At 52.4% G+C, this 23,128-nt stretch overlaps 1 protein-coding gene, 1 long non-coding RNA gene and 1 pseudogene across 4 annotated transcripts; 1 reads left to right on the plus strand and 2 right to left on the minus strand.

The window, feature by feature from the left end:
- Positions 1 to 20: 20 nt before the first annotated feature.
- On the minus strand, positions 21 to 12,727 carry LOC309633551. The gene is made up of 3 exons (XR_014247604.1): positions 11,266 to 12,727; positions 3,608 to 9,044; positions 21 to 2,213 (listed from the first exon to the last, which is right to left on the minus strand). It is a non-coding gene; the product is annotated as an uncharacterized lncRNA (long non-coding RNA).
- Positions 9,649 to 15,510, plus strand: AQP3 (aquaporin 3 (Gill blood group)). 2 transcript variants are annotated; one of them, XM_082402458.1, is made up of 6 exons: positions 9,650 to 9,811; positions 12,735 to 12,861; positions 13,223 to 13,360; positions 13,685 to 13,803; positions 14,073 to 14,290; positions 14,377 to 15,510. In XM_082402458.1, exons 1-6 carry the CDS (start codon positions 9,704 to 9,706, stop codon positions 14,543 to 14,545), a joined length of 879 nt encoding a protein of 292 aa, XP_082258584.1. In that variant the 5' UTR covers positions 9,650 to 9,703; the 3' UTR covers positions 14,546 to 15,510. The 2 variants fall into 2 exon arrangements, with proteins under 2 accessions (XP_082258585.1, XP_082258584.1); XM_082402459.1 differs by lacking the exon at positions 13,223 to 13,360 and having other exon boundaries at positions 9,649 to 9,811.
- On the minus strand, positions 15,411 to 23,128 carry LOC309633532 (GTP-binding nuclear protein Ran-like; annotated as a pseudogene). The gene is made up of 2 exons (XR_014249583.1): positions 23,075 to 23,128; positions 15,411 to 21,764 (listed from the first exon to the last, which is right to left on the minus strand). The product of XR_014249583.1 is annotated as a GTP-binding nuclear protein Ran-like (transcript).

Here is a 23,128-nt window from a genome sequence, read left to right on the forward strand (position 1 = left end):
GCAGGAAACATATTTGAACAGATTTCATGGCACCTAGTACAGTGCTCTGCCCAAGTAGGATACAGGTGTGTGCAGAAGGGGCACCTGGCCCAGGCAGATGGAGGACAGGGCAGGCCACCAGAAGACTTCAAGGAAAAGAGAATCATGATTTGTGATCTCTGCCTAGAATGGGTAGGGTTTTGATGGTGAAAGGCCTGAGAATTAAAAAGTTGAAGTTGGGAATTCCTTGGCAGTCCAATGGTTAGGATTCCACGCTCTCACAGCTGAGGGCCCGGGTTCAGTCCCTGGTCGAGGAACTAAAATCACTCAAGCCATGCAGTGCAGCCAAAAAAAAAAAAAAAAAAAATAGGTTTATTGAGTGCCTGCCTAATAAGGTACCCTTGGTTATTTTCCATATCTTACATAAGGAAGTTGATCATATAATCATACCAGCCCTATGAAGTACCTGCTTTTCCTCATTATCCTCATTTTCTGAATGAGGTCAAGTTCAGCGGCAGGTGGGGGCGTGTTTGTAGAGGGACTTGGATGCCTGGCTATCTGGTTTCATCCGCAAGATGCTTAGCCACGCATGGGAACTCTGGTTTCCAATTTTGTCCCAATTCTGTTAGTCTTTGTGAACCTATGCCAGCCCCTGTCTGTCACTGTCATGGGACAGCTTGGCCTGGGGTTGAAATGAGTATAGGGAATACACTGATTGGCTGTGTGAACTGAGGTCTGTGTCCATCTCTCTCCCTGTGCCATTCATTCATGTACTCCAGACCTCAGTGTGCCAGGCTGTATTTTCAGTGAGATACAAGGGATGCAGTCCCAGCCCTGTGGTCATCCCTGGCTTCTCAGCTTTCCTTTTTCTTAGTCCCTCACATGTGGCAGTCCCTCCGTGGACTCTGGGGAGGGGCAGGGGGTACAGGCTGGTTTCAAACCATCCCGTTTCATCCCAGGGTCAGCTTCAGGCTCGTAGCTTCCTTCACAGCCCCAGTGCAGGGAGCGTGTGGAATCTGCCTCCAGGTAAGCTCGTGGCTCCAAGAAGTGCAGATACCAGTCCCAATCAGGGGAAATGAGCCTTGGCCCTGCTACCTCCCCATGTGGTCCTGGGCAAGTCACTTCCCCTTGCTGGGCTCAACCTCCCCATCTTTAAAATGGGCATGAAAAAAAAAGGGGCATGATAGGGACTTCCCTGGCGGCCCAGTGCTTAGGACTCTGCTTCCACTGCAAGGAACATGGGTTTGATCCCTGGTCAGGGAGCTAAGATCCTTCAAGCCGTGCGGTGCAGCCAAAAAAAAAAAAAAAAAGAAAAAAAAGCCATGATAATGGCTTTGTCAGGTGCCCAGTGTGGCAAGGGAAGAGGGCAGATGACTCAGAAGCCCAAGGAGGTACATCCACCATGCTTTCTGCACTCCCTGCTCCAGCTTGGGGTGGGGGGTGAGGGGAGCAGGAAGTTCAGGCTCCAATTTCAATGCTTGTTCCAACCTGTTTTCCTTGGATTTTCTCTGGGAAGTAGGTGAGGAGGCTGGTGTGGTCTAACATGATCTTGGGGAAGAGGGGACATGAGGAGCTGGAGCCTCAGGGGAAGAGAAGGAGAGGAGCCTAGGAGGAACTCCTGCTGGAGCGAGGGTGTGCAGGGGGATGTGTGTTATGGCACCGCCCACGCGTGCGTCTGCCCCTGTGGGCCTCTGCGTTTGCAGGTAGGCATGGATGGGGCGGGAAGCTGTGTGTGATGTATGGTGTGATCTGTCTGCTCTGTGTGTGTTGGAGTGGGGTGTGTGCACATCTGTATATACTAGTCTGCTTGTGCAGGTTTTTGCCTCCAGCTCTGGGTTGCTGTAAAAGGCAAAATCTGCTCTGTTTTTTTTTTTTTTTTAATTTTTATTTATTTATATTTATCTTTGGCTGTGTTGGGTCTTCGTTTCTGTGCGAGGGCTTTCTCTAGTTGCGGCAAGCGGGGGCCACTCTTCATCGCGGTGCGCGGGCCTCTCACTGTCGCGGCCTCTCTTGTTGCGGAGCACAAGCTCCAGACGCGCAGGCTCAGTAGTTGTGGCTCACGGGCCTAGTTGCTCCGCGGCATGTGGGATCTTCCCAGACCAGGGCTCGAACCCGTGTCCCCTGCATTGGCAGGCAGATTCTCAACCGCTGCGCCACCAGGGAAGCCCTGCTCTGTTTTTAAAGAGCAAGTCAGGAGGAAAAGCTCTCAGGAGGCAGGAACTCTGGATTCCTTCCTGTAAATTTAAATGGCTGTAAATAAAGGCTTCCCCTTCTTGGGGCTTCAGTTTCCCCAGTTCTGTCAGACCTCCCAAGCCTCTCTATGTAGTCACATTCAGTGAATTCTCAAAGGGTCCTCTCTTCGGGCTGTGCTATCTGACAACCTCCTCTAAACCAGAATCCTTTTAGCTGAAGACCCTGTTTTCCTCTGCCCAGCTCCTTACTTTGGAGAAAAAGAGCAAGACCCCAAAGCCCAGGGGTCCTTGCAGCAGGTTACATTCAGTGAAATCCTGAGGGCTGCTCCGTCCCTGACCTAGTAAGTCAGATTGGGCTAGTCTGAGGCCCACCACTTCCACCCCAATAAATATGCACCTAACTTCCTCAACATCTGGTACTCGCTTTGTGAGTCACAGATTAATCTAGGTGAGCGATAAAGATAAAGGGGCGGGGAAGCCTGGGGCACGTGAGTCACCCCCACCTTCCTCGGGAAAGGCCAGCCTGCCCACCACTCTGCTGCAGAGAGAAGGTGACATCTTGGGCTGCCCTGGAGAACTAAGGGGGACAAGAGTGTTCCAAACCCAGAGGGAGACTCACTTCCCTCTCCCACTTCAGTTTCTGGAAGAGGGAGGGAGAGGATAATTTTTCTGGTTTGCAAGAGGCCCAGAGAGGTGTAGGAACTTGTCTAGGGTCACACAGGGAGTTACAGAGAATCTATGTATCCTGGCTGCAGGCCTTGCTTCTGAGCCTGGGCTTTCCCAGGGGTCGGGTGATGAGGAATAAAAGAGTAGAGAGGCTGGAGCTCTGGATCTCTCCAGTGAGGCGGGGAGGAGTGAAAAGCCGGGCCCTGCCCCTGTCCTGGGCTGCCTGCCAGTCTTGGCCCTTCCCTTCTGCGCAAGGCAGCAGAATGAAGCTGTTATTAGACCCAGGGGAGCAAGGTCAAGGATAGGGGTGGCGGGTGGGAGCATGAGCACTCTGGTCCACCACAAGCCTATGTCTCTGTTTCCCTGTCTGGGAGCTCTCCTCTGTTCTCCCAGACTAGAAACCTCCACAGGACAGAGCTGGGGACTCCTAGAGACTGACGAGGCCAAGGTTGGACCCCGACTGAGGGGTCACTGAGGGGCATTGAGACCCAGCTCCTGTTCCACCTGATGACCAAATGGTTTGGATGAAAAAGATAGCTATGACATCCTGGCCTTTCCCCAGTCTCCCTCTCCACTGCCCCAAGGTCTAGAGAACCTCAGGAAGTCATTCCTGAAGTCTGACTGCAGAATCTCCTGCTGCGGGCTGTCCTCTCCTCTCGATCCTTCCCCTGAGACTTCTCTCCCTTAGGGCCAGCAGTGGGTGGCTGCCCTGTAATTAGCGCCCAGACTGGGCTTGGATGAGGGGAGAGTATACTGGGGCTCATACATACCCGTCACCTTTCTGGAACACCAGATGCAGAGCCTTCCACCACCTGTCCTCCCACGGCCACCTTCAGACCGCAGGCCTCTCAGAGAGCAGTTGTCCTGGGCCCCACCCAGGTTCAGGTTCCTGTCTATGCAATTCTGCCTGCCTTCAACTTCAGCTTCTTGCCTACCTGCCCTGCCCATTCTGCCTCCTAAATCCCAAATCCAAACCCTCTCATCATGTTGTACCAGGTCCCTTTGTCTCCAGACTCCTCAACAGATCCCCACCTCCTATCTCTGGCTTTTATAAATACTGAACCCAGACCCACAGCCAAGCCCAGACAGGGGTACACACAGATATGCACACAGAACCCCAGGGTCGCCCACATGTACACACAGACCTCCATGGGTACATGCATACACAGAGCCAAGAACGCACATGGATGCGCACGACATTCGTACAGGAGGAAACGTGACTCATTAACGAGGCAGCTTCTGGAATGAACCTTTCCTTCTACATTGACTGTAATACAGTTTTCAAAGCCTGAAACATCTGTAATCTTGTCTGATTCTTTCAGGGGCCCTGGGTGTGTGTGTGTTGGGGGGACTCCACCTGAAACCTGCAGGAGACTGATGAGGAAACTGAAACTGAGGGGCAGGGAAAGGGAGCTGGCTCGGCCACCTGACTGGTCAGTGGCCAAGCGAGGCTTGGAGCTGAGCTTCTGGGTCTACAGGAGGGCTCTGCCCCCATCAGCCCAGCCCCTGTGGCTCTGGGCTCTTCCTCAGCACAGGGCCTAGGCCTCCCGTCCCATTCCTCTGCCTCCTGTGACCCTCTGCTGTCCTCAAAGGGTGCCGAGGGCAACTCAGGGTGACACCAGAAGGTGAACACAGAGTCCCCGGGATATGGGTCAAAAAGTAGATTTTCTCAAGTTCCAGCGGGACATCTGGCCGGAGGTGCCCCGGGGTGTGGTTTGTGTTCACAGGCTCTCCTCCATCTCGTCTGCCTGGAGACAGGGGGTGACTGTTGGTGCGGCAGGAGGAACTGCTTGCCCACCCCCCAGTCTGGGGACGCTCATAAAAGGGTGATTCATCTCTGCTCTCCACTCCCCGTTCCTGTCCAGAACCAGCCCCCGACTCTCAAGGCCCAGAAACAGGAATAGCATCCAGCAGTGGCCTAAGAGTGGGGCACACTCTAGACAGGGTGCTGAAGCATGGAGGGACCTGTGGCTCCCTGGCTTCCCTGCCCTCTTCACATCTCCTCCATATCCGCATGGCGTTTGAATCCAGCTCAACACTTAACGGGGGGGCTTCCCTGATGGCGCAGTGGTTAAGAATCAGCCTGCCACTGCAGGGGACATGGGTTCGAGCCCTGGTCTGGGAAGATCCCACATGCCGCGGAGCAACTAAGCCCGTGCGCCACAACTACTGAGACTGCGCGCCACAGCTACGGAAGTCTGCGCGCCTAGAGCCCGTGCTCCACAACAAGAGAAGCCACTGCAGTGAGAAGCCCACGCACTGTAACGAAGAGTAGCCCCCGCTCACCACAATTAGAGAAGGCCCGCACACAGCAACAAAGACCCAACGCAGCCAAAAATAATAAATAAATAAAATAAATACATTTATTAAAAAAAAACAAACACTTAATAGCAAGTGACTTCTCTCCAACTGTTAGTTTTATCATCTGTGAAAGGGTAAAGTATACACCCACTTCTGGGGGTTGTTTCACAAATGGGAGGAAGTACATTTAAAAAAAATAAATTTATTTTTATTTTATTTACTTATTTTTTAATATAAATTTATTTATTTATTTATTTTTGGCTGCCTTGGGTCTTTGTTGCTGCACGTGGGTTTTCTCCAGTTGCAGCGAGCGGGGGCTACTCTTTGTTGTGGTGTGCGGGCTCCTTCTCATTGCGGTGGCTTCTCTTGCTGCGGAGCACAGGATCTAGGCACACAGGCTTCAGTAGCTGTGGCACACGGGCTCAGTAGTTGCAGCTCGCAGGCTCTAGAGCACAGGCTCAGTAGTTGTGGCGCACGGGCTTAGTCGTTCCGTGGCATGTGGGATCTTCCCGGACCAGGGCTCGAACCCATGTCCCCTGCATTGGCAGGCGGATTCTTAACCACTGTGCCACCAGGGAAGCCCCAGGAAGTACTTTCTAAACTTGAAAAATGGGGACTCCCCTTGTGGCACAGTGGTTAAGAATCCGCCTGCCAATGCAGGGGACATGGGTTCGAGCCCTGGTCCGGGAAGATCCCACATGCCACGGAGCAACTAAGCCCGTGCGCCACAACTACTGAGCCTGTGCTCTAGAGCCTGCGAGCCACAACTACTGAAGCCCATGCACCTAGAGCCCGTGCTCCGCAACAAGAGAAGTCACTGCAATGAGAAGCCCGTGCACAGCAACGAAGACCCAATGCAGCCCTAAATAAATAAATAAATAAATAATATTTAAAATAAATAAATAAATAAATAAATAAATAAATAAACAAACAAACTTGAAAAATGTATGTCTGTCTGTTTTGGTCAGCCCCTCCCCCATCCCACTCCAATGCTCGGGAAGAGGTTAGGGGTTCAGGGAGGCCAGGGGGACTGTAGTATGACTTGTTTTCTATGTCTACACTCTTCTCCACCCCACTTGCTGACAGCAAGGCCCATGTCGCCTCCTCTGCTGGTTCAAGCTGCTCGCATTCAGGCAAAAAGAGTTTGGGGGGCAGGAAATGAAGGGCGTGCCACCACTACCCCTTACAGGGCCCCAGCCAGTCCCTCTGGTCCAACAGGCTGGCACTTGCGTCTTCAGCCCTTCCCTTGCCTGGGAACCCACTCCCCCAGCTCTGACCTCAAGGAGTCACGGCCTCCCACGGGGTGGATCGGCTGTCAGTCCCCTTCCTGGCTCAGCCCTCCTGCCCTCAGCCCTCCTGCACAGGTGAGACACAGACCTTGCTCAAGATGCGTTGGGAGGAGGTAGGGCCTCCACTTGTGCCTCGTCCTGGAGCTCCCAGGCAGGCAGGCTGGCTTCCAGCCCGTACTAAGGCTTTCCTTCCCGAAGCACAGGAGGGAGCCCAGATGGCGCTGGGTAAGCCGCGTGACTCAGGGTCAGGGTCTGCCTCACCAAGCTCAGGCTCTTCCTGTGAAGTCGAGCTTCCTTCTATCTTTTGCTCCAGGGGGCGCCATTCACACTGACTACAATGAGAATGAGCCCCCTCACGCCAACACCTGCATCCAGTTGTGCAATGAGGTCCTGCTTCAGCCCCCCAAACTCAGGCCAGCCAGCCCAGCGCTTCTGGACAAGCATCCTCAGGCCCTGACTCTCTTATTCCCAGATGACCCGAGGAGGGCTGACAGGAATAAGGGACCCTTGGAAAGCATTGCCTCCTTCCCCCTCCTCCAGGCAGGGTCCTCTCAGGCCCACTAAGAAGCATGAAGCCCTACCCATACCTCCTCAGCTCCAACCCTAACCCATCCCAATATGCATGGTGTGTACATGTATGAACATGTGTGTACACACTAGTTATAGATAAGAACCAGTTTGGTGGGAGTATATGGGGTCATGGTCTTGAAGGTTGGACCTTGATTTGGGGTGAGGGGCCATTGGGAACTGGCTCTCGTTCCACTTGCCAAGCCATGTGCCTCAGCATGGCGCTGCATCCACTGGGGAAGTGGGAGGTCGCAAAGATGCTCTATGGTGAGCTGCAGCCCCAGGATTATAGGTGAGCACGTACACACATGTGCACATGTGTGAGTACATGTAAATGCACATGTGTAAATAGATGCTACTTACAAGATACACAGATCCACAGTTATGTGTGTGACCTGCCCCCTCAGGGTGCAACCCATGTGAACACCTATGTGAACTGAGTGCAAACACATGTGTATATGGGGCGGGGGGGGGAGGTGTGTGCTCTGCATGCTGATGGTGGAGCTGCCCCGTTTTTCTCTGGTTTCCAGGCCAGGCTCGGCTGCTGGCAGGCCCAGGACCGGCAGGAGTGAGGATGGGGTTCTGTGGGCTGGGGTTCCCTACTTTCTTTCAGTGTTGAGGAACCACTTTGCCACTTCCTGCCCTGTGCAGCCCCACCTGGGGCAGTGAGGGGCTGAGAAGCATACCAGGGAGTGGGGAGAAGAGAGTGAAGCCTTGTGGGGGGCTTTCCCCCTTTCCCACAGTCTGGGCTCTGGCACCAGGAGTCTAGGGTTTTGTCCTGAGTCACAGATGGGCAGTGGGGCCTCCGGCAGGCACTCAGTGATGGCTCCCTGATTTACCCTGGGCCCTCCCAGCCCATGGGGTTCAGGGGGTACGGTGCTTCTTCTTGGGCCAAGGGTCACGGGGGACCTCTTGTGTGGGGATTACATATATATGTGAGCCTATGGCTACGCTCTCATGGGCAATGGGATCCCAGGAGCACGTGAACAAAGCTCAGGGTCTATAGGCAAGTATGGCTGCCAGCCTCGGGAGGTAGTGTGTGTGCGTGCACACCTGCATGTGCACCTGTGAATCTACCTATGTGTGTTGCCAAACACTCTTTGGGCATGAGTCACCTCTGGAGCCCACATTTGTGACAGCCATTCCTCAAGGGACAAGTCCCCTGGGCCCTTAGCCCACCTGGATTACATCCCTTTGGAAAATGTGCTCTTCCCTGGCAAAGCTGCCTTTAGATACTGGGGTGAGGGCATATTTGCTCCCAGTCCTGTGGGAGTAAGGCCCAGGCTACCAGACCTCAGTTTCCCAATTATCAGATGCAGCATAGGGAACAGGGTTGCCCCATGCCTCCCCTCAGATGGGACTGACACACCCACAGTTCAGCCAGCTTAATCTCTTAAAGGGACAGACTTGCCCCTGGCCAGGGATCAGCCAGAGTGGGAGAGGAGAGGGTTAAAAGCAGCTGGAACTCGGGACTTCCCCGGTGGTCCAGGGGTTAAGACTCCGCCCTCCCAATGCAGGGGGCCCGGCGTTTGATCCCCAGTCAGGGAACTAGATCCCACGTGTGCAGCCAAATAAATAAATATTAAAAACCAAAAAACAAACCGGCTGGAACTCACCTTGCTGGCAAGCATGTGGCCTGTGGCATGCCAGGACAACTGCAGCTCAGCCTCTGGAGCCATGTGCAAGATGCACACAGGTACAAGTGTGACAGCTCTGTTAACCCAGCCATGTTCAACAGGCATGAGCAAAGCCAGGAAAAATGCCCAGAAAGTGTGATCAGGCATATAGGACAGATGTCATGTGTGGACACAGCTGAGAACGGAGCGGGTCAAGACATGCAACATGTGACAGGTACTAATTGCACAAGAAACAAGGGCCGGTGTACTCTGGCTGGAACTCAGCACCTGTGTTCCTGAGTCCACCTGGGTCTGGACTCTGAGAGGGTCTCTTCTCCCTTGGGGCCCACAGCCTCCTCCCTCCAGGCTCCTGACTGAGGACACGCCAGGTCCAGCCATCGTGTAGAGCTGGGGCTGGTTCCTTTCCTTTCTCTCTTTAAAAAAAAAAAAAAAAATTTTTTTATTAGCTGATTTTTATTGGAGTATAGTTGCTTTACAATGCTGTATTAGCTTCTACTGCACAGCAAAATGAATCAGCCATACCTATACATATATCCCCTCCCTTTTGGATTTCCCTCCCACTTAGGACACCACAGTGCATTAAGCAGAGTTTCTTTCCTTTCTGACATGTCTCCTCTCCCCTCCACCGTGGTGAGGATGGCCGCGAGGCTCACCGCGAGTGGTCCAAGGAGGTCTCTTTGGCGGCTCCTTTTCCCCCCTTGAGCCCCCGTCCTGCACGTGCCTACACCCCACCATCGGCTCTCAGACTCCACAATCCCGCAGTCTGGTCTCAGCCCCCAGACACCTCCTCCCCGGGCCAACACCAGCCCTAAAGGCTCCTCACACCACACACCCCTACCTGCCTTATCAGCGTCCCCCCAACCCAGCGTCCCCTCCAGCCTCCCTAGGCGAGCAGTGCGGGGTGGCCGCCCACTCCCGAGGCCGGCACCCGGCTCGGCGGGCGGCGTTGCCGGCGGGCGGGGCGCGTGCCTCCGGCTCCTATAAAGGGCGCCACTCGGCGCTGACGGCCACTGCTGCTGCGTCCGCCGCCCGCCCGCCCGCCCGCCCGCCAGCACCGCCGCCTGCCCCAGCCATGGGTCGACAGAAGGAGCTGGTGTCCCGCTGCGGGGAGATGCTCCACATCCGCTACCCGCTGCTTCGCCAGGCGCTGGCTGAGTGCCTGGGGACCCTCATCCTCGTGGTGAGTGGAGAGAGAAGCCTCTCTCCAGCCCCACACTCCCCAGTGCCTCTGTTCACCGGAGGGTCTGTGTTTTTTAAGACAGCCTTGACCCCTCTCCCAGCTCTGATCCCTCGCCCCCAACTTGACCCCTTCCGGAGCACTCTTCGCCCATAGCGCTAACCCCCTCAGTGACTGACGGCTCCGACTCTTGCCAGAATGACAGCTGTTATGCCCCAGTGACAGCTCTGATCCTTTACCCTCTCACCAGTGACCCAGCCCACAGGCTGGGGACAGCAGTCACCTGTGCAGTCTGGGACCTCCAGCCCTTTCTGGCTTCCACAGCTCCCCAGGTTCCTAGAGTCCCAGCCCTGAGAGGCAGTGGAGGCAGTGGCAAATGGGCCCCTCTTGGGTTATTTGGGTCTTGGATGCCTGGCCCCTAATGAATAATTAAGCCTCAGAAAGTCCAAAAGTTGCCCTGCCGTAAGGACAGTTTGCCACAGGTTGGGGCAGAGGGCGGAGGCTACACAGCAAACAGCAAGCGGGAAGGAAGGAGGATCCTGAAGATAGGAGGCTGTGGAAGGCAGCTGTGCCCCAGGCACAAAGGACGCGGTGTCACTAAAGTTCCTCCCCTAGAGCTGAGCAACTCCCAGACAGATGCTGTCAGCTTCCATGCAGGAGCACTCTGAGTTACTCCCCGGGGCCTGAGTTACTGTACAGGTTCTCTGAGGGGGACGCCTCCCTGCCTGGGTTACTCCCCAGTCCCAGTTATTCCCTGGCTATGCCAGTTTGGGTCTGGGTTGTTCCTGGGTGACTCTGCACTTCTTGGGTGTGGCAGACACACCAGTTATGGGCTCCATTTCCTGTCCCAGTTACTCTCAGATTTTCGGCCACTCTTGTGGTTACACCTGTTTCCTTCTGGGTTACGTCTGGGTTCATTTGCTCCGTTGCAGGGGATGGGGTACTCCGTGTCCCAGTTCCAGCCCTAGGTAACATAGACCAGCCGGCCCCCTGAGGACTAGCAAGATTAACTAGGGGCAAGTAGGGCTGGATGGCCCACCCCAAATGGGTGGTGGTGGTGGAGCAGATTCTACAGGGAGAGGAAAGCTGGACTCACCTCTGGCTTCCAGGAACAGGAAGCGGGGAAGCCAGCTCCTGCCCCCGAGCCTTGTGTCCCCCCGTCCCTGTCTGATTTTTAGTGCAGCCCCCTGTTTGAGAGCAGCCAGGACAAAGCAAGTTGTCTTCCCTTCACAGAGGGGCCTCCCTATCTCCTCCCTAGTCTCAGTTTGCCTTCCCCCAAAGGAGCAGTCAGGCCTCCCGCTGAGCCCCAGGATCATTTGGCTTCTCCCTGACCACAGAAGGAGGGTGTTATGTCTGTGAAGGCTTTCAGGCTCAGGTGGCTGAGAGGCATTTTGTGTCAGTGCCCGAAGAGGAGAGGCCAGACCCGGGAGATGCCCAAGTGGTCGGTGAGGGCTTACCTGCATACCTCTGTGGGTTGGGGACCGAGAGCCTGCAGTGGCAGAATCAAGGCTGGCTTTCGGGCGAGGGAAGCCGCTTTCTCTGAGGCACCTAGTAAGGTGAGGAGAGGGAGAAGGAGCCCGGAGGAAGAGGAAGATTAGTCTCAAGGTGGTGGAACTGGCTCTGACAGCTTCTCCCTCCATGGCCTCCTGGGATGGAGCCAGGTTTGGGCCTCAGGCAGGCAAGGAGCTGAGGCCAGGGCTGGCCAAGCCGGGCAGGGTGCCCCAGACCCTCACGTGCCTGTTCCAACACACATACAAACTTACACTCTCTGACCTTTGCTCTCACCTGCCTGCACACCTTTGCCCTGCATCACTGCTGCTGGCTTCCCCACTATCTCTTGGTCCTCGTGAAGGATGATAATCAAAATGCTTCACCACCCAGTACAGCAGGACACTGACCCTTTAGAAGGGACGAGGGCCCTTAGCACAGGTTTTGGAAAATTTCTGCTGGATAGGCATACAAACTTTAGTTAATGGAGAGGTGGGAGAGGAGAGCTGGGGCAGGGCTGGAGCAGCTTCGGGGGACACTTTGGGGGCTCAGGGCAATGGCTCTTCACAGAGGAGCTAGTACAGAAACATTTTTACATTTGAACAAGGGGAACCGACAAATAGCACATTCTATACTTGCAGGACATCAGGGATTTTAGTCCTCTTGAATCCACCCCCCCTAATTTCCGGCAGAAAGCTTACAACCAATCTCCCCACTTCCACTGCTCTGGGGGTCCTGGACTACGGCTAGTGAAACTAGACAGATGGCTGTCTTTAGGACCTCCAAATCTGAGTGGGGAACCTGGACCTCGGAGGGCAGGGAGGTCAGGGCGAGTGGAGAGGGGAGGCTCTGGGTCAGGAACAGGTCAAGGAGGCTGAAGATCCTGAGAGGGAGAACAGGGAGAGGCAGGAGCTCTGACACCCCAGATTCAGGAGAAATGGACTCAAACTAACTTCTGGCTTCCTCCCTTTCTTTGCGCCCTCCCCCCCTCAGCTCTTCTTTGGGGCAGAGAGGGAGGCAATTGCAGGTGGGGGATGAGTGAGAGCCTTCCCACCCCTATGGACCAGGCCTGAAGGGCTGGGGGAGGAACTGCTCAGGTGAGAGTGTCCCCTTCCACCCACTCCTACTGAGAGTCAAGAAAAATCAGTGGAGATGGTTCAGCCATCTTCTGGGCTCGAAGTTGCAAACTTTGCTTCCAGTGCCTTCCATCGGACTCTGTTATTAGTAGAGTTGGGACATTGGGGCTAAGAGGGCATGTCTGCTTCTTCTGCAGGGTATAATTTCAGCAGGAGGAGGAGGGGTTCGATTCCAGGAAAGGGCTTCTCGCCCTCCCGTCCTCCCCATGAAGGCAGGGGGAGGTTGTTGGCTTCATCCCTGCCCTCTGGAGTGAGACTCACTGGTCCTCACCCTCCCTGCTTTGTTCTGTTTCCTGACACAGCTCTTTGGCTGTGGCTCTGTGGCCCAGGTCGTGCTCAGCCGGGGCACCCACGGTGGTTTCCTCACCATCAACCTGGCCTTTGGCTTCGCCGTCACCCTAGGCATCCTTATCGCTGGCCAGGTCTCTGGTAAGGCCTTACCCCACCCTCAGCCATCACCCCTCCACAGCATTCCCACAAGGTGTCCCGCTGGAGAATAGGGTGGGAGTGGAGGTCGTCTCAGAACAGGGCATAGCCAGGCCTTAGCTTTGGGTCCTTGGAAGAGAAGAGTGGTGAAGGAACTTGATACTTGGAAATTTCAACTCTCACCTTGGAATCAGAGATTAGTCGAGTTGGTCTGTTACATAGTCCAACACACCATTCTGTACAAGAAAGCCTTCGTTGCATCCCTGCTCACCAGGGCCAGAGAGGGGGAGTATGGGGCGGGGGAGTCCTGGCCTCCCCACTGTGGCAGGCGGGGGCTAATAGGTTCCATCTCCCCTCTGCCCAGGGGCGCACCTGAACCCTGCCGTGACCTTTGCTATGTGCTTCCTGGCGCGTGAGCCCTGGATCAAGCTGCCCATCTACGCCATGGCTCAGACTCTGGGAGCCTTCCTGGGTGCCGGGATCGTTTTTGGGCTGTATTATGGTGAACCTTCCCACCCTGCCTTCCTCCACTACCCCCTCCCTCTGGCACCAGGTCTTTCGATGACAGATAGCTGGGGCCTGCCCAGGCCCTGGGCTTATGACTCATTCACGCACAGGCCCCAGGAGGGGGTCATGAGGGGAAAGAAATGAATCGGGCAACAATGGAGTCAGGCCCTCCACCCCTCCACTTTCCCACCCCCGACTCCAGGGTAATAAAGCAGCGATTACACTCACCTGTGACCCTTGGGAGGGTGGGCCCAGCCTGAGAGGGGAGATGGGGCTCAGGCCTCTGCCCTCACCCACTTGGTATCTAATCTGTGACCAGATGCAATCTGGGCCTTCGCCAACAACCAGCTTATAGTTTCGGGCCCCAATGGCACAGCCGGCATCTTTGCCACCTACCCCTCTGGACATTTGGACATGGTCAATGGCTTCTTCGACCAGGTACGGGCTGGGGGTGAGTGAGGGGAACTCGGGGAGGAGGACCAGGCTGCCTCGGGTTGCTCATGGGCTGGCTGGGGGACAGGACTCCTCGTCTAGAGCAGATTCCTAGGAGTCTGCAAATTTAACCAGCAAAAGTCTTAGCACCACTGCTCTGGAGAGCAGAGGACGGGAGATGCCAAGACTCTGAGAGTGGAGGGAAGTTGGACGATGGAAGGAGGGGCTGGAAGGTGGATGGGGGCTCTTCTCACCCTGTTCTCCCCACTCCCCAGTTCATTGGCACAGCCTCCCTCATCGTGTGTGTGCTGGCCATTGTGGACCCCTACAATAACCCTGTCCCGCGTGGCCTGGAGGCCTTCACTGTGGGCCTGGTGGTCCTGGTCATCGGCACCTCCATGGGCTTCAACTCTGGCTACGCCGTCAACCCCGCCCGGGACTTCGGCCCTCGCCTTTTCACAGCCATTGCCGGCTGGGGCTCGGAAGTCTTCACGTGAGTGCAGTCCCCGCCAGCGTGAGCCAGCCCATCTCCCCTCTGCCCTGCCCCACGCGTCCCTGACCACATCTGTCTGCCCCCAGGACCGGCCGCCACTGGTGGTGGGTGCCCATCGTCTCCCCGCTCCTGGGTTCCATTGCGGGTGTCCTCGTGTATCAGCTCATGATCGGCTGCCACCTGGAACCGCCTCCACCCTCCACCGATGAGGAGAATGTGAAGCTGTCCCACGTGAAGCACAAGGGGCAGATATGAATGGGCAGGGGGCCTCCCGCCCACCCCCTTTCATGAGCATCCTTTGACTGTGCAGGGGCTGCTTCCTAGAAGCCCTCTTCATGACCCCGCTCCCAGGCTAAGAAGCTCCTTGTCTACCACCGCCCCTCTAGACAGCCCCCTTCAGAATTTTCCATCCTGAAGGAAATAGGACCCAATAGGACCACTGGCCACTGCCTGGAAGCTGGTGGCACAGGGAGTAGGGCCAATCTAGTCCTTTGTCTCCCAAAGAGAGAGAATGGGCAGCAGATGTGTGCATGTGCGTGTGTGTGGTTTTCCAGATATTCAGGGCAAAGGACCAAGTGGAAAGGATTCTATCTGTGGGCGTGCGGGGGAGGCCCGGAGGGAGGGACGGTGTCGTGTCCATCTATGAGTGAGGAAAGCACCAGGGGTCTGCATGTTTCAGGGGCTCCGTGTGGAGGAGGGTCCAGGTACATGTGTTTCTTAGTATGTGTGTGTCTGCTGTTTTTTCTACATAAGGGGCTTCTATAGGCTTTGGGAGAGGTAGGGTGGGAATATGAGTAGGGCTAGGAGGAGGGGACCACAGCCCAGATGAGGAGCTCTGGCTATTCATACATAAGTAGGAGCAGGGTGATGTGTTTCTGTCACAATGGAGGCATGAGGCGGGTGGGGTGAAGTCCAGGTCATAAGTTTCACATTTGCTCTTTAAAAAAAGAAAAAAAGAAGTGTATATATATATATATGTGTGTGTGTGTGTGTGTGTGTGTGCATGTGTGTGTGTGTGTGTGTTTGTGTATATATATATACATATATATATATATATATATATATAAAAGATGTTACAGTTTTAGGGATGGGGGTTGGGAGACTCTAAATAGGCTCTTCATTTCTTTTTTTTTTTTTTCTTCACTCCTTTAATCCTCAACACATGTACTCTTTCGCCTTTTATAAAAAAAATAATAAAACATATGCCAACTGTGTAAATATCTCTCTGCTTGCTCTGCTGTTTTTCTGGCACCAGCTAAAGAGCTTCGCTGAGTTTGGCCACAGATAGCCAGAGCACCCTGAGGGTAGTACTCAAACCTGCCCTAGGGGCAGGGGTCAGTCACACAGAGAGGTCAGAGAGCTCCTTCAGCTCAGCTTGAACTCGGCGTCCCACACTTTTCCCCAAGCTTCCATCTTCCTGGGAGCCCCCAGTACAATGAATCACATCTTCCCAACCCCTGCACCCACCCACTACCCCAGGAAGGCAGGCTGAAGCCTGGCCTAGGGAAGAACTTTCTCCCAGGCAGAGCTGCCCAAAGGACAGGACTGCTACCCAAGAAATAGTGAGCTCCCTGTTGCTGGAAGAGACCAATCAGACCGGGAACCTGTTATTGCCTTCTACACCTCGCAGCTGTTTGGGCTCTATCACCTTCAACTAGACCTTGGCCACGGCCCCCTGAGCAGCTTCTCTGACTCCAGTTTGCCCCAGTCAGTCCACACAGCAACCAGAGGGATCTTTCTGAAAACCCCTGCTGAAAGTGTGCCTCTTTCTACGGCTCTCCCCGCTACCCAGAGACAATTCAAATCCCTCCATCCTGCAGTCAGGCCCTCCAGGACCTGGCCCTGGTCCCTACACCTCCCCTCACAGTGCTCCATCCACCCCAGAATACTTTGTGTGCTCCTGTGCCTTCCTACCTCACTGCCCACTCACTGAAATCCTCCTGATCTGCTCCATCACCTCCTCCAGGAAGTCATCCCTGCCCTTACCCATTCTTTCACCATCTCTACAGTCAGTTGTCTGAACCCAGAGACCACAGCTGCATTCATTCGTGCCTCCTGTGCTTCAGTTCTTCAGTTCTTCAGTCTGAGGCACCCCTGTGTCCTTTAAGGCTGGGATCTGGGATTGGACTGACTCTGGTGCCCTGACTGAAGCCTGGGAAGCTCTGTTGGGAGATCACGTGCCCCTTCCCACCTCCTTCTCCTTCCTTACCGAATCCTCCTCAAATTTCACTGGGAATAAAAGGGAAGGCGGCCCCAACCCAAGCTCTCCTGCAGAGTTAACCACGTTGGGATGCCTGGGTCTGGAGGAGAACTGTGGTTTTTAGAGGATAAGCCAACTCTTGCTCCCCAGAGACGATGGCCCAGAGGGGGTGGGTGGTAAATGCATGGTCGCACAGCCTGGACCCTGGGCGGGTGGGGCTGGGGGAAGGCAGTTCCATCTCAGGTCTCCACCCACTCGTCCCCAGCTCCCAAGAGGCGTGTCTGGAATGTTGAAGGGACCTGAGCCAGAGGGAGTGTCCCCTTCTCAGGCCCTGGGGGGAGAAAGGGCAAACCAAGGGAGGAGAATTCGTGCTTCAGAGTTTCACTGCAGCCACACCTGTCCCGCTTTGGGTACCCTCACTCTGCTATCCTCCCCAGCATGGCCCATGCCCTTTGTCTTCTCTTACTCTCAAATCCTGCAGTTGACCCTGACCAGTCAGCCCAGGGGGTGGTGGGAGGGCTTCTGGCCCAGTGGTGAACAAGTAGTAAGACCTGGATTCCAAGCCCAGCTTGGCCTCTCTCTAGCTGTGTGATACTGGGGTGGTCATTTTCTTTCCCTGAACCTCAGTTTCCTCATCTGTGAATTGGGAAACATTGAGAGGAGGAGGTAATGGAAGATAATAGTCAATAAATGTCAAAAAAAATGATTTTTTTCTGCAGAACAGGGGAGGGGGGATGGTGGTGGTGGAGCGATCTGAAGGCTGTTTTTTAAAGGTCATTGAATTTAATATCCTCTTCCGCCTCAGATTCCTTCCACGAATCTGAAGTTCCTGAGAGGGGGGAGGAAGAACGGCGTGATGGCTTGCCGTGCCCTAACTTGAGGAGGGTTTTGGGAGGAATAGAAGGGAGACACAAGAGGGGCCCACCACGGGTGTAGAGAGCAGAGGAGCATGCAGCCTAGGGAACACGATGGATGGAAGGTCAGACCAAGTGAGGAAGAGGAAGGCCTGGCCGCCCAGTGACAGAAGCCAAGTAGCAGCATGACCCCTGGGGGCAGGAGCGAGTCTTCCCACCTCCCCTCCTCCCTTCTAAGATATGCCTCCTACCAGCAGTTCTGTCTGATAGCAAGTTCTAGAAAGAAACCTCTTCATCTCCTTCAGGAAAGTAGCTTAATCTGTTTTCCAGGGTGGACTTAGAGAGAGAATCAAGATCCCACATCTCATCTCTGTCCCTTCTTCCTGAGCTAGTCCTCTCCACAGCTATCTTTGGAGGAGCTCATGGTTCCTTAAAGCTCTGACTTGCTTGCATTGAAATCCGCCTCCCTGAAACCTGAGCTTGGTTTCCATTTCCTTGTGTGCCTGCTTGTGTGTGCGCACATGCAGCTGTGCACCTCTCAGTGCTGCTGGGTGAAACTATCTTTCTCTCAGTCTGTCTGGTATGGCTCTGGGTCTGTGCCCCTGGCTGACCATGTCTCTGTCTCTTTCTGTGTCTCTGTCCCTGCCTGACTCTTTGTGTCTGGGTCTTTCTATGTGTACTTCTAAGTGAACATCTCATGTAACTAAGTACCTAAGAGAGACTGAGTGACCAGTCCCGCTCATCTTACCCCAGGGCATACTTCCTCCTTAATTCCTGGTAATGAGCTCTCTCCTTCTTGCTAACTCTTTCCCCTTGATTTTGTTTGTCTAAAAGCCTGGGTGGGGCCCCCCCAGGCTTGGGGAAGCGTGGGTGGGGTAGAATTGGGTGGGGTGAGAAGGGGAGAGGAGGGACTATTCCACCCTGTACAGAGACCCCAGAGGCCAGAGACACCCTTGGTCCCCCACAGGAGGGTCTGTGAAGGTACTGGCCTCCTCACTGGGAGAAGGGAGCCTGTCCTGAGGTGGGGACACTGAGTTGTGCATCTGGGAATGCTGGCAGTGCAAAGGAAGGAGAAAGTCAGGTGGGAGCCTCCTTCACCTGCAACTTTACCGAATTCATCAATTCATTCATCAATGAATTTGGTAAAGTTGCAGGACACAAAATTAATATACAGAAATCTGTTGCATTTCTATAGACTAACAATGAACTAACAGAAAGAGAAACTAAGGAACCAATCCTATTTACCATCGCATCAAAAAGAACAAGATACCTAAGAAAAAGCGTACCTAAGGAGGGAAAAGACCTGTACTTGGAAAACTATAAGACACTGATGAAAGAAATTGAAGACAGCACAAACAGATAGAAAGATATACCATGTTCTTGGACTGGAAGAATTAATATTGTTAAAATGGCTATACTACCTGAGGCCATCTACAGATTCAATGCAATCCCTATCAAAATACCAAGGATATTTTTCACAGAACTAGAACAAATAATCTTAAAATTTGTATGGACCCTGAGTAGCCAAAACAATCTTGAGAAAGAAGAACAGAGCTGGAGGAATCACGTCCCACCTGACTTTCAGACTATACTACAAAGCTACAGTAATCAAAACACTATGGTACTGGCACAAAAACAGACACATAGATCGATGGAAAAGAATAGAGAGCCCAGAAATAAACTCATGCACTTTTTGTCAATTAATCTATGACAAAGGAGGCAAGAATATACAATGGAGAAAAGACAGTCTCTTCAATAAGTGGTGCTGGGAAAACTGGACAACTACATGTAAACTAATGAAATTAGAACATTCTCTAACACTATATACAAAAATAAACTAAAAATGGATTAAGACCTAAATGTAAGACCAGAGACTGTGGGCTTCCCTGGTGGTGCAGTGGTTAAGAATCCGCCTGCCAATGGAGGGGACACGGGTTCAAGCCCTGGTCCAGGAAGATCTCACATGCTGTGGAGCAGCTAAGCCTGCGAGGCACAACTACTGAGCCCACATGCCACAACTACTGAAGCCCACGCACCTAGAGCCCATGCTCCGCAATAAGAGAAGCCACCGCAATGAGAAGCCTGAGCACCGCAATGAAGAGTAGCTCCTGCCTGCTGCAACTAGAGGAAGCCCGCACGCAGCAACGAAGACCCAACACAGCCAAAAAAATAAAAATAAAAGACCAGAGACCGTAAAACTCCTAGAGGAAAACAGGCAGAACACTCTTTGGCATAAATAGTAGCAATATTTTTTTGGATCAGTCTCCTAAAGCAAAGGAAATAAAACAAAAATAAGCAAATGGGACCTAATTAAACTTAAAAGCTTTTGCACAGCAAAGGAAACCATTGACAAAACGAAAAGACACCTACTGAATGGGAGAAAATATTTGCAAATGATATGACTGATAAGGAGCTAATACCCAACATATATAAACAGCTCATAAAACTCAACATCAAAAAAATAAACAACCTGATTAAAACATGGGCAGAAGACTTGGATAGACATTTCTCCAAACAGAACATGCAGATGGCCAAGCAGCACGTGAAAAGATGCTCAACATCACTAATCATCAGGGAAATGCAAATCAAAACCACAATGAGCTATCACCTCATACCTGTCAGAATGGCTATCATCAAAAATAACACAAGTAACAAACATTGGTGAGGATGTGGAGAAAAGGGAACCCTTGGGACTGGTGGTCCAGTGGCTAAGACTCCGAGCTCCCAATGCAGTGGGTGGGCCGGGTTCAATCCCTGGTCAGGGAACTAGATCCCACGTGCATGCCGCAACTAAGAATTTGCATGCTGCAACTAAATATCCCGCATGCTGCAACTGAGACCCGGCGCAGCCTAAATAAATAAATAAATAAATATGTTTTTTCCAAAAAGAAAGGGAACGCTCATACACTGTTGGTGGGAATATAAATTGGTGCAGCCACTGTGGAAACAGTATCTCAAAAAACTAAAAATAGAACTATTATATGACCCAGAAATACCACTCCTGGATATATATCTGAAAAAACCAAAAACACTAATTCTAAAAGATACACGCACTCCAATATTCATAGTAGCATTGTTTACAATTGATATGGAAAAAGATATGGAAACAACCTAAATGTCCATCAACAGATGAATGGATTAAGATGTGGTATATATATTATCCATTCATCTGTTAATCTTAATCCATTCATCTGCTGAATAATATTCCATTATATACATATAATGGATACTACTTATACTATATGTATACTACATATATGTATATATATATATAAATATATATACAATGGAATACTATTCAGCCATAAAAAAGAATGAAAATTTGTCCTTTGCAACAAAATGGATAGACTTGGAGGGTATTATGCTAAGTGAAATAAGTCAGACAGAGAAAAATACTGTATGATATCACTTTTTGTGTGTGTGTGTGTGATGTGACTGTAGCAGTCTTATATTTGAAACTCAAGGAGGAAACAACTGTGTTCCAAAACACCTAAATAAGCAGGTCCAAACAATGAAGGCAGTTTTTTAAACTGCCACATTCACTCCGAAGCCCATTCATCTCCTTCAGCATCCCAAAGATTAAGGACATGTTCTGCTTAGCTATATAGTAAAGTGGCAAACACGCTGCACCACTGACATCACAGGACAGTTGCTTATAAAACTAGACTTCTGACGCTGGGGTCCAGCTTCACTTTCTCTCCATCTGGGAGGGCAGTTGTCTGAGCAACCTCTAGATCCTGCTCGTACTGCGCTGCCAACGCTGAGTCCATGACCACCCCTGGCGGGGCGAGAGCTGGCATGGTGATGAACTCCAAGTTAGGGTCTCCCACCAGTTTTCTAGCAAGCCAGAGGAAGGGCTTTTCAAAGTCGTAGTTACTTTTGGCAGAAATGTCATAGTACTGAAGATTCTTCTTTCGGTGGAAGACAATTGACTTTGCCTTAACCTTTCTGTCCTTAATACCCACTTTGTTGCCACCCAACATCATGGGGATGTTCTCACACACTTGTACCAGATCTCTATGCCAGTTAGGCACGTTCTTGTAAGTAACTCTCGATGTTACATCAAACATTGTAATGGCACATCTGAGCTTGGATATAATAGCCATCTCCCAGTCCACCAAATTTCTCCTGACCAGCTGCATCCCATACATTGAACTTAATAGGTCCTCTGTTGGTATGGAACACAAGGCGATGGACCTCAACACCCAAGGTAGCTACATACTTCTCAAATTCACCAGATGACGTTTCACAAATGTAGTTTTTCCAGTACCACCATCACCAACCAATACAAGTTTGAACTGAACTTGGGGTTCTCCTTGGGCAGCCATCGTGATGTTACTTCTAGAAGCGTCTCCGTGCCTGTCTGACTGAGGGCTGGAAAGATGGCAGAAGCCTGTATGATATCATTTATATGTGGAATCTAAAAAATATAACAAACTAGTGAATATAACAAAAAAGAAACAGACTCATGGATACAGAGAACAAACTGGTGGTTACCAGATGGGAGATGGAAGGTGGGGGAGGGGTAATATAGGGGTAGGGGATTAAGAGGTACAAACCATTATATATAAAATAAGCTACAAGGATATATCATACAAACCAAGGAGGGACTTCCCTGGTGGTCCAGTAGTTAAGACTTCACCCTCCCAATGCAGGGAGCACGGGTTTGATCTCTGGTGGGGGAACTAAGATCCCACCTACTGCATGGCGTGGCCAAAACAAACAAACAAAAAAAACCACACAAAAAAAGCACAGGGAGGGCTTCCCTGGTGGCGCAGTTGTTGAGAATCTGCCTGCCGATGCAGGGAACACAGGTTCGAGCCCTGGTCTGGGAAGATCCCACATGCCGCGGAGCAACTAGGCCCGTGAGCCACAACTACTGAGCCTGCGCATCTGGAGCCTGTGCTCCACAGCAAGAGAGGTTGCGATAGTGAGAGGCCCGTGAGCCACAACTACTGAGCCTGCGCGTCTGGAGCCTGTGCTCCGCAGCAAGAGAGGTTGCGATAGTGAGAGGCCCGTGCACCACGATGAAGAGTGGTCCCCACTTGCCACAACTAGAGAAAGCCCTCGCACAGAAACGAAGACCCAACACAGCCAAAAATAAATATTAAAAAATTAATTAATTAATTAATTTAAAAAAAAAGCACAGGGAATATAGCCAATATTTTATAGTAACTATAAATGGAGTATAACCTTTAAAAATTGTGAATTACTATACTGTACACCTGTAACTTATATAATGTACATCAACTATACTTCAATTAAAAAAATAAAATAAAAACTAAACTAAACTATTAAAATTTTTTTAAATCAGAAGGAGGCACTGGGGCCCTCAAGGGGCTCACCTTGGAACACTGAGTAGAACGTCTGAGTCCTAAGCAGGCAGAGGAGTGGGTGTGTCCGCCCAGCAGCTGGGGGTGGCCTCCTCAGGCACTCAGTGTCTCCACACCTGGGGCCTTGGCCTTTGGTGCCAGGCTTATTTGCGGTAAGAAGGAGGATGGCAGTGGGAACAGAGACTCTGCCTGGTCTGGGCACTGTGGCTGTCCCAGAAAGGCACCCACCTTGCATAAAGGGGAAACTGAGGCCCAGAGTCTCACTCAGGGTCACAGAGCAGTGCAGCAAAGCCTGGATTAGAACTCAGCTTACTGTCCCCAACCTGGTTGCCCTGAACCCCTTTCCCAGGCAGCACTTTGCAACATCTCGGGGAGCAGGGCGCCCGGGCCAGATCACCTGTGTTCCAAACAAGCGCTTCCCAGACATGGGCCCTTGGGCGTGTGGTCTCAT

Source organism: Balaenoptera borealis (assembly GCF_965194805.1).
Source record: "Balaenoptera borealis genome assembly, chromosome: 8".
NCBI lineage: Eukaryota > Metazoa > Chordata > Mammalia > Artiodactyla > Balaenopteridae > Balaenoptera > Balaenoptera borealis.

Coding starts and splice junctions, on each gene's coding strand:
- AQP3 (XM_082402458.1), top strand. CDS start 9,704: ATGGGTCGACAGAAGGAGCTGGTGTCCCGCTGCGGGGAGATGCTCCAC. Junction 12,862..13,222: donor TATCGCTGGCCAGGTCTCTG/GTAAGGCCTTAC, acceptor CCCTCTGCCCAG/GGGCGCACCTGAACCCTGCC. Junction 13,361..13,684: donor CGTTTTTGGGCTGTATTATG/GTGAACCTTCCC, acceptor ATCTGTGACCAG/ATGCAATCTGGGCCTTCGCC.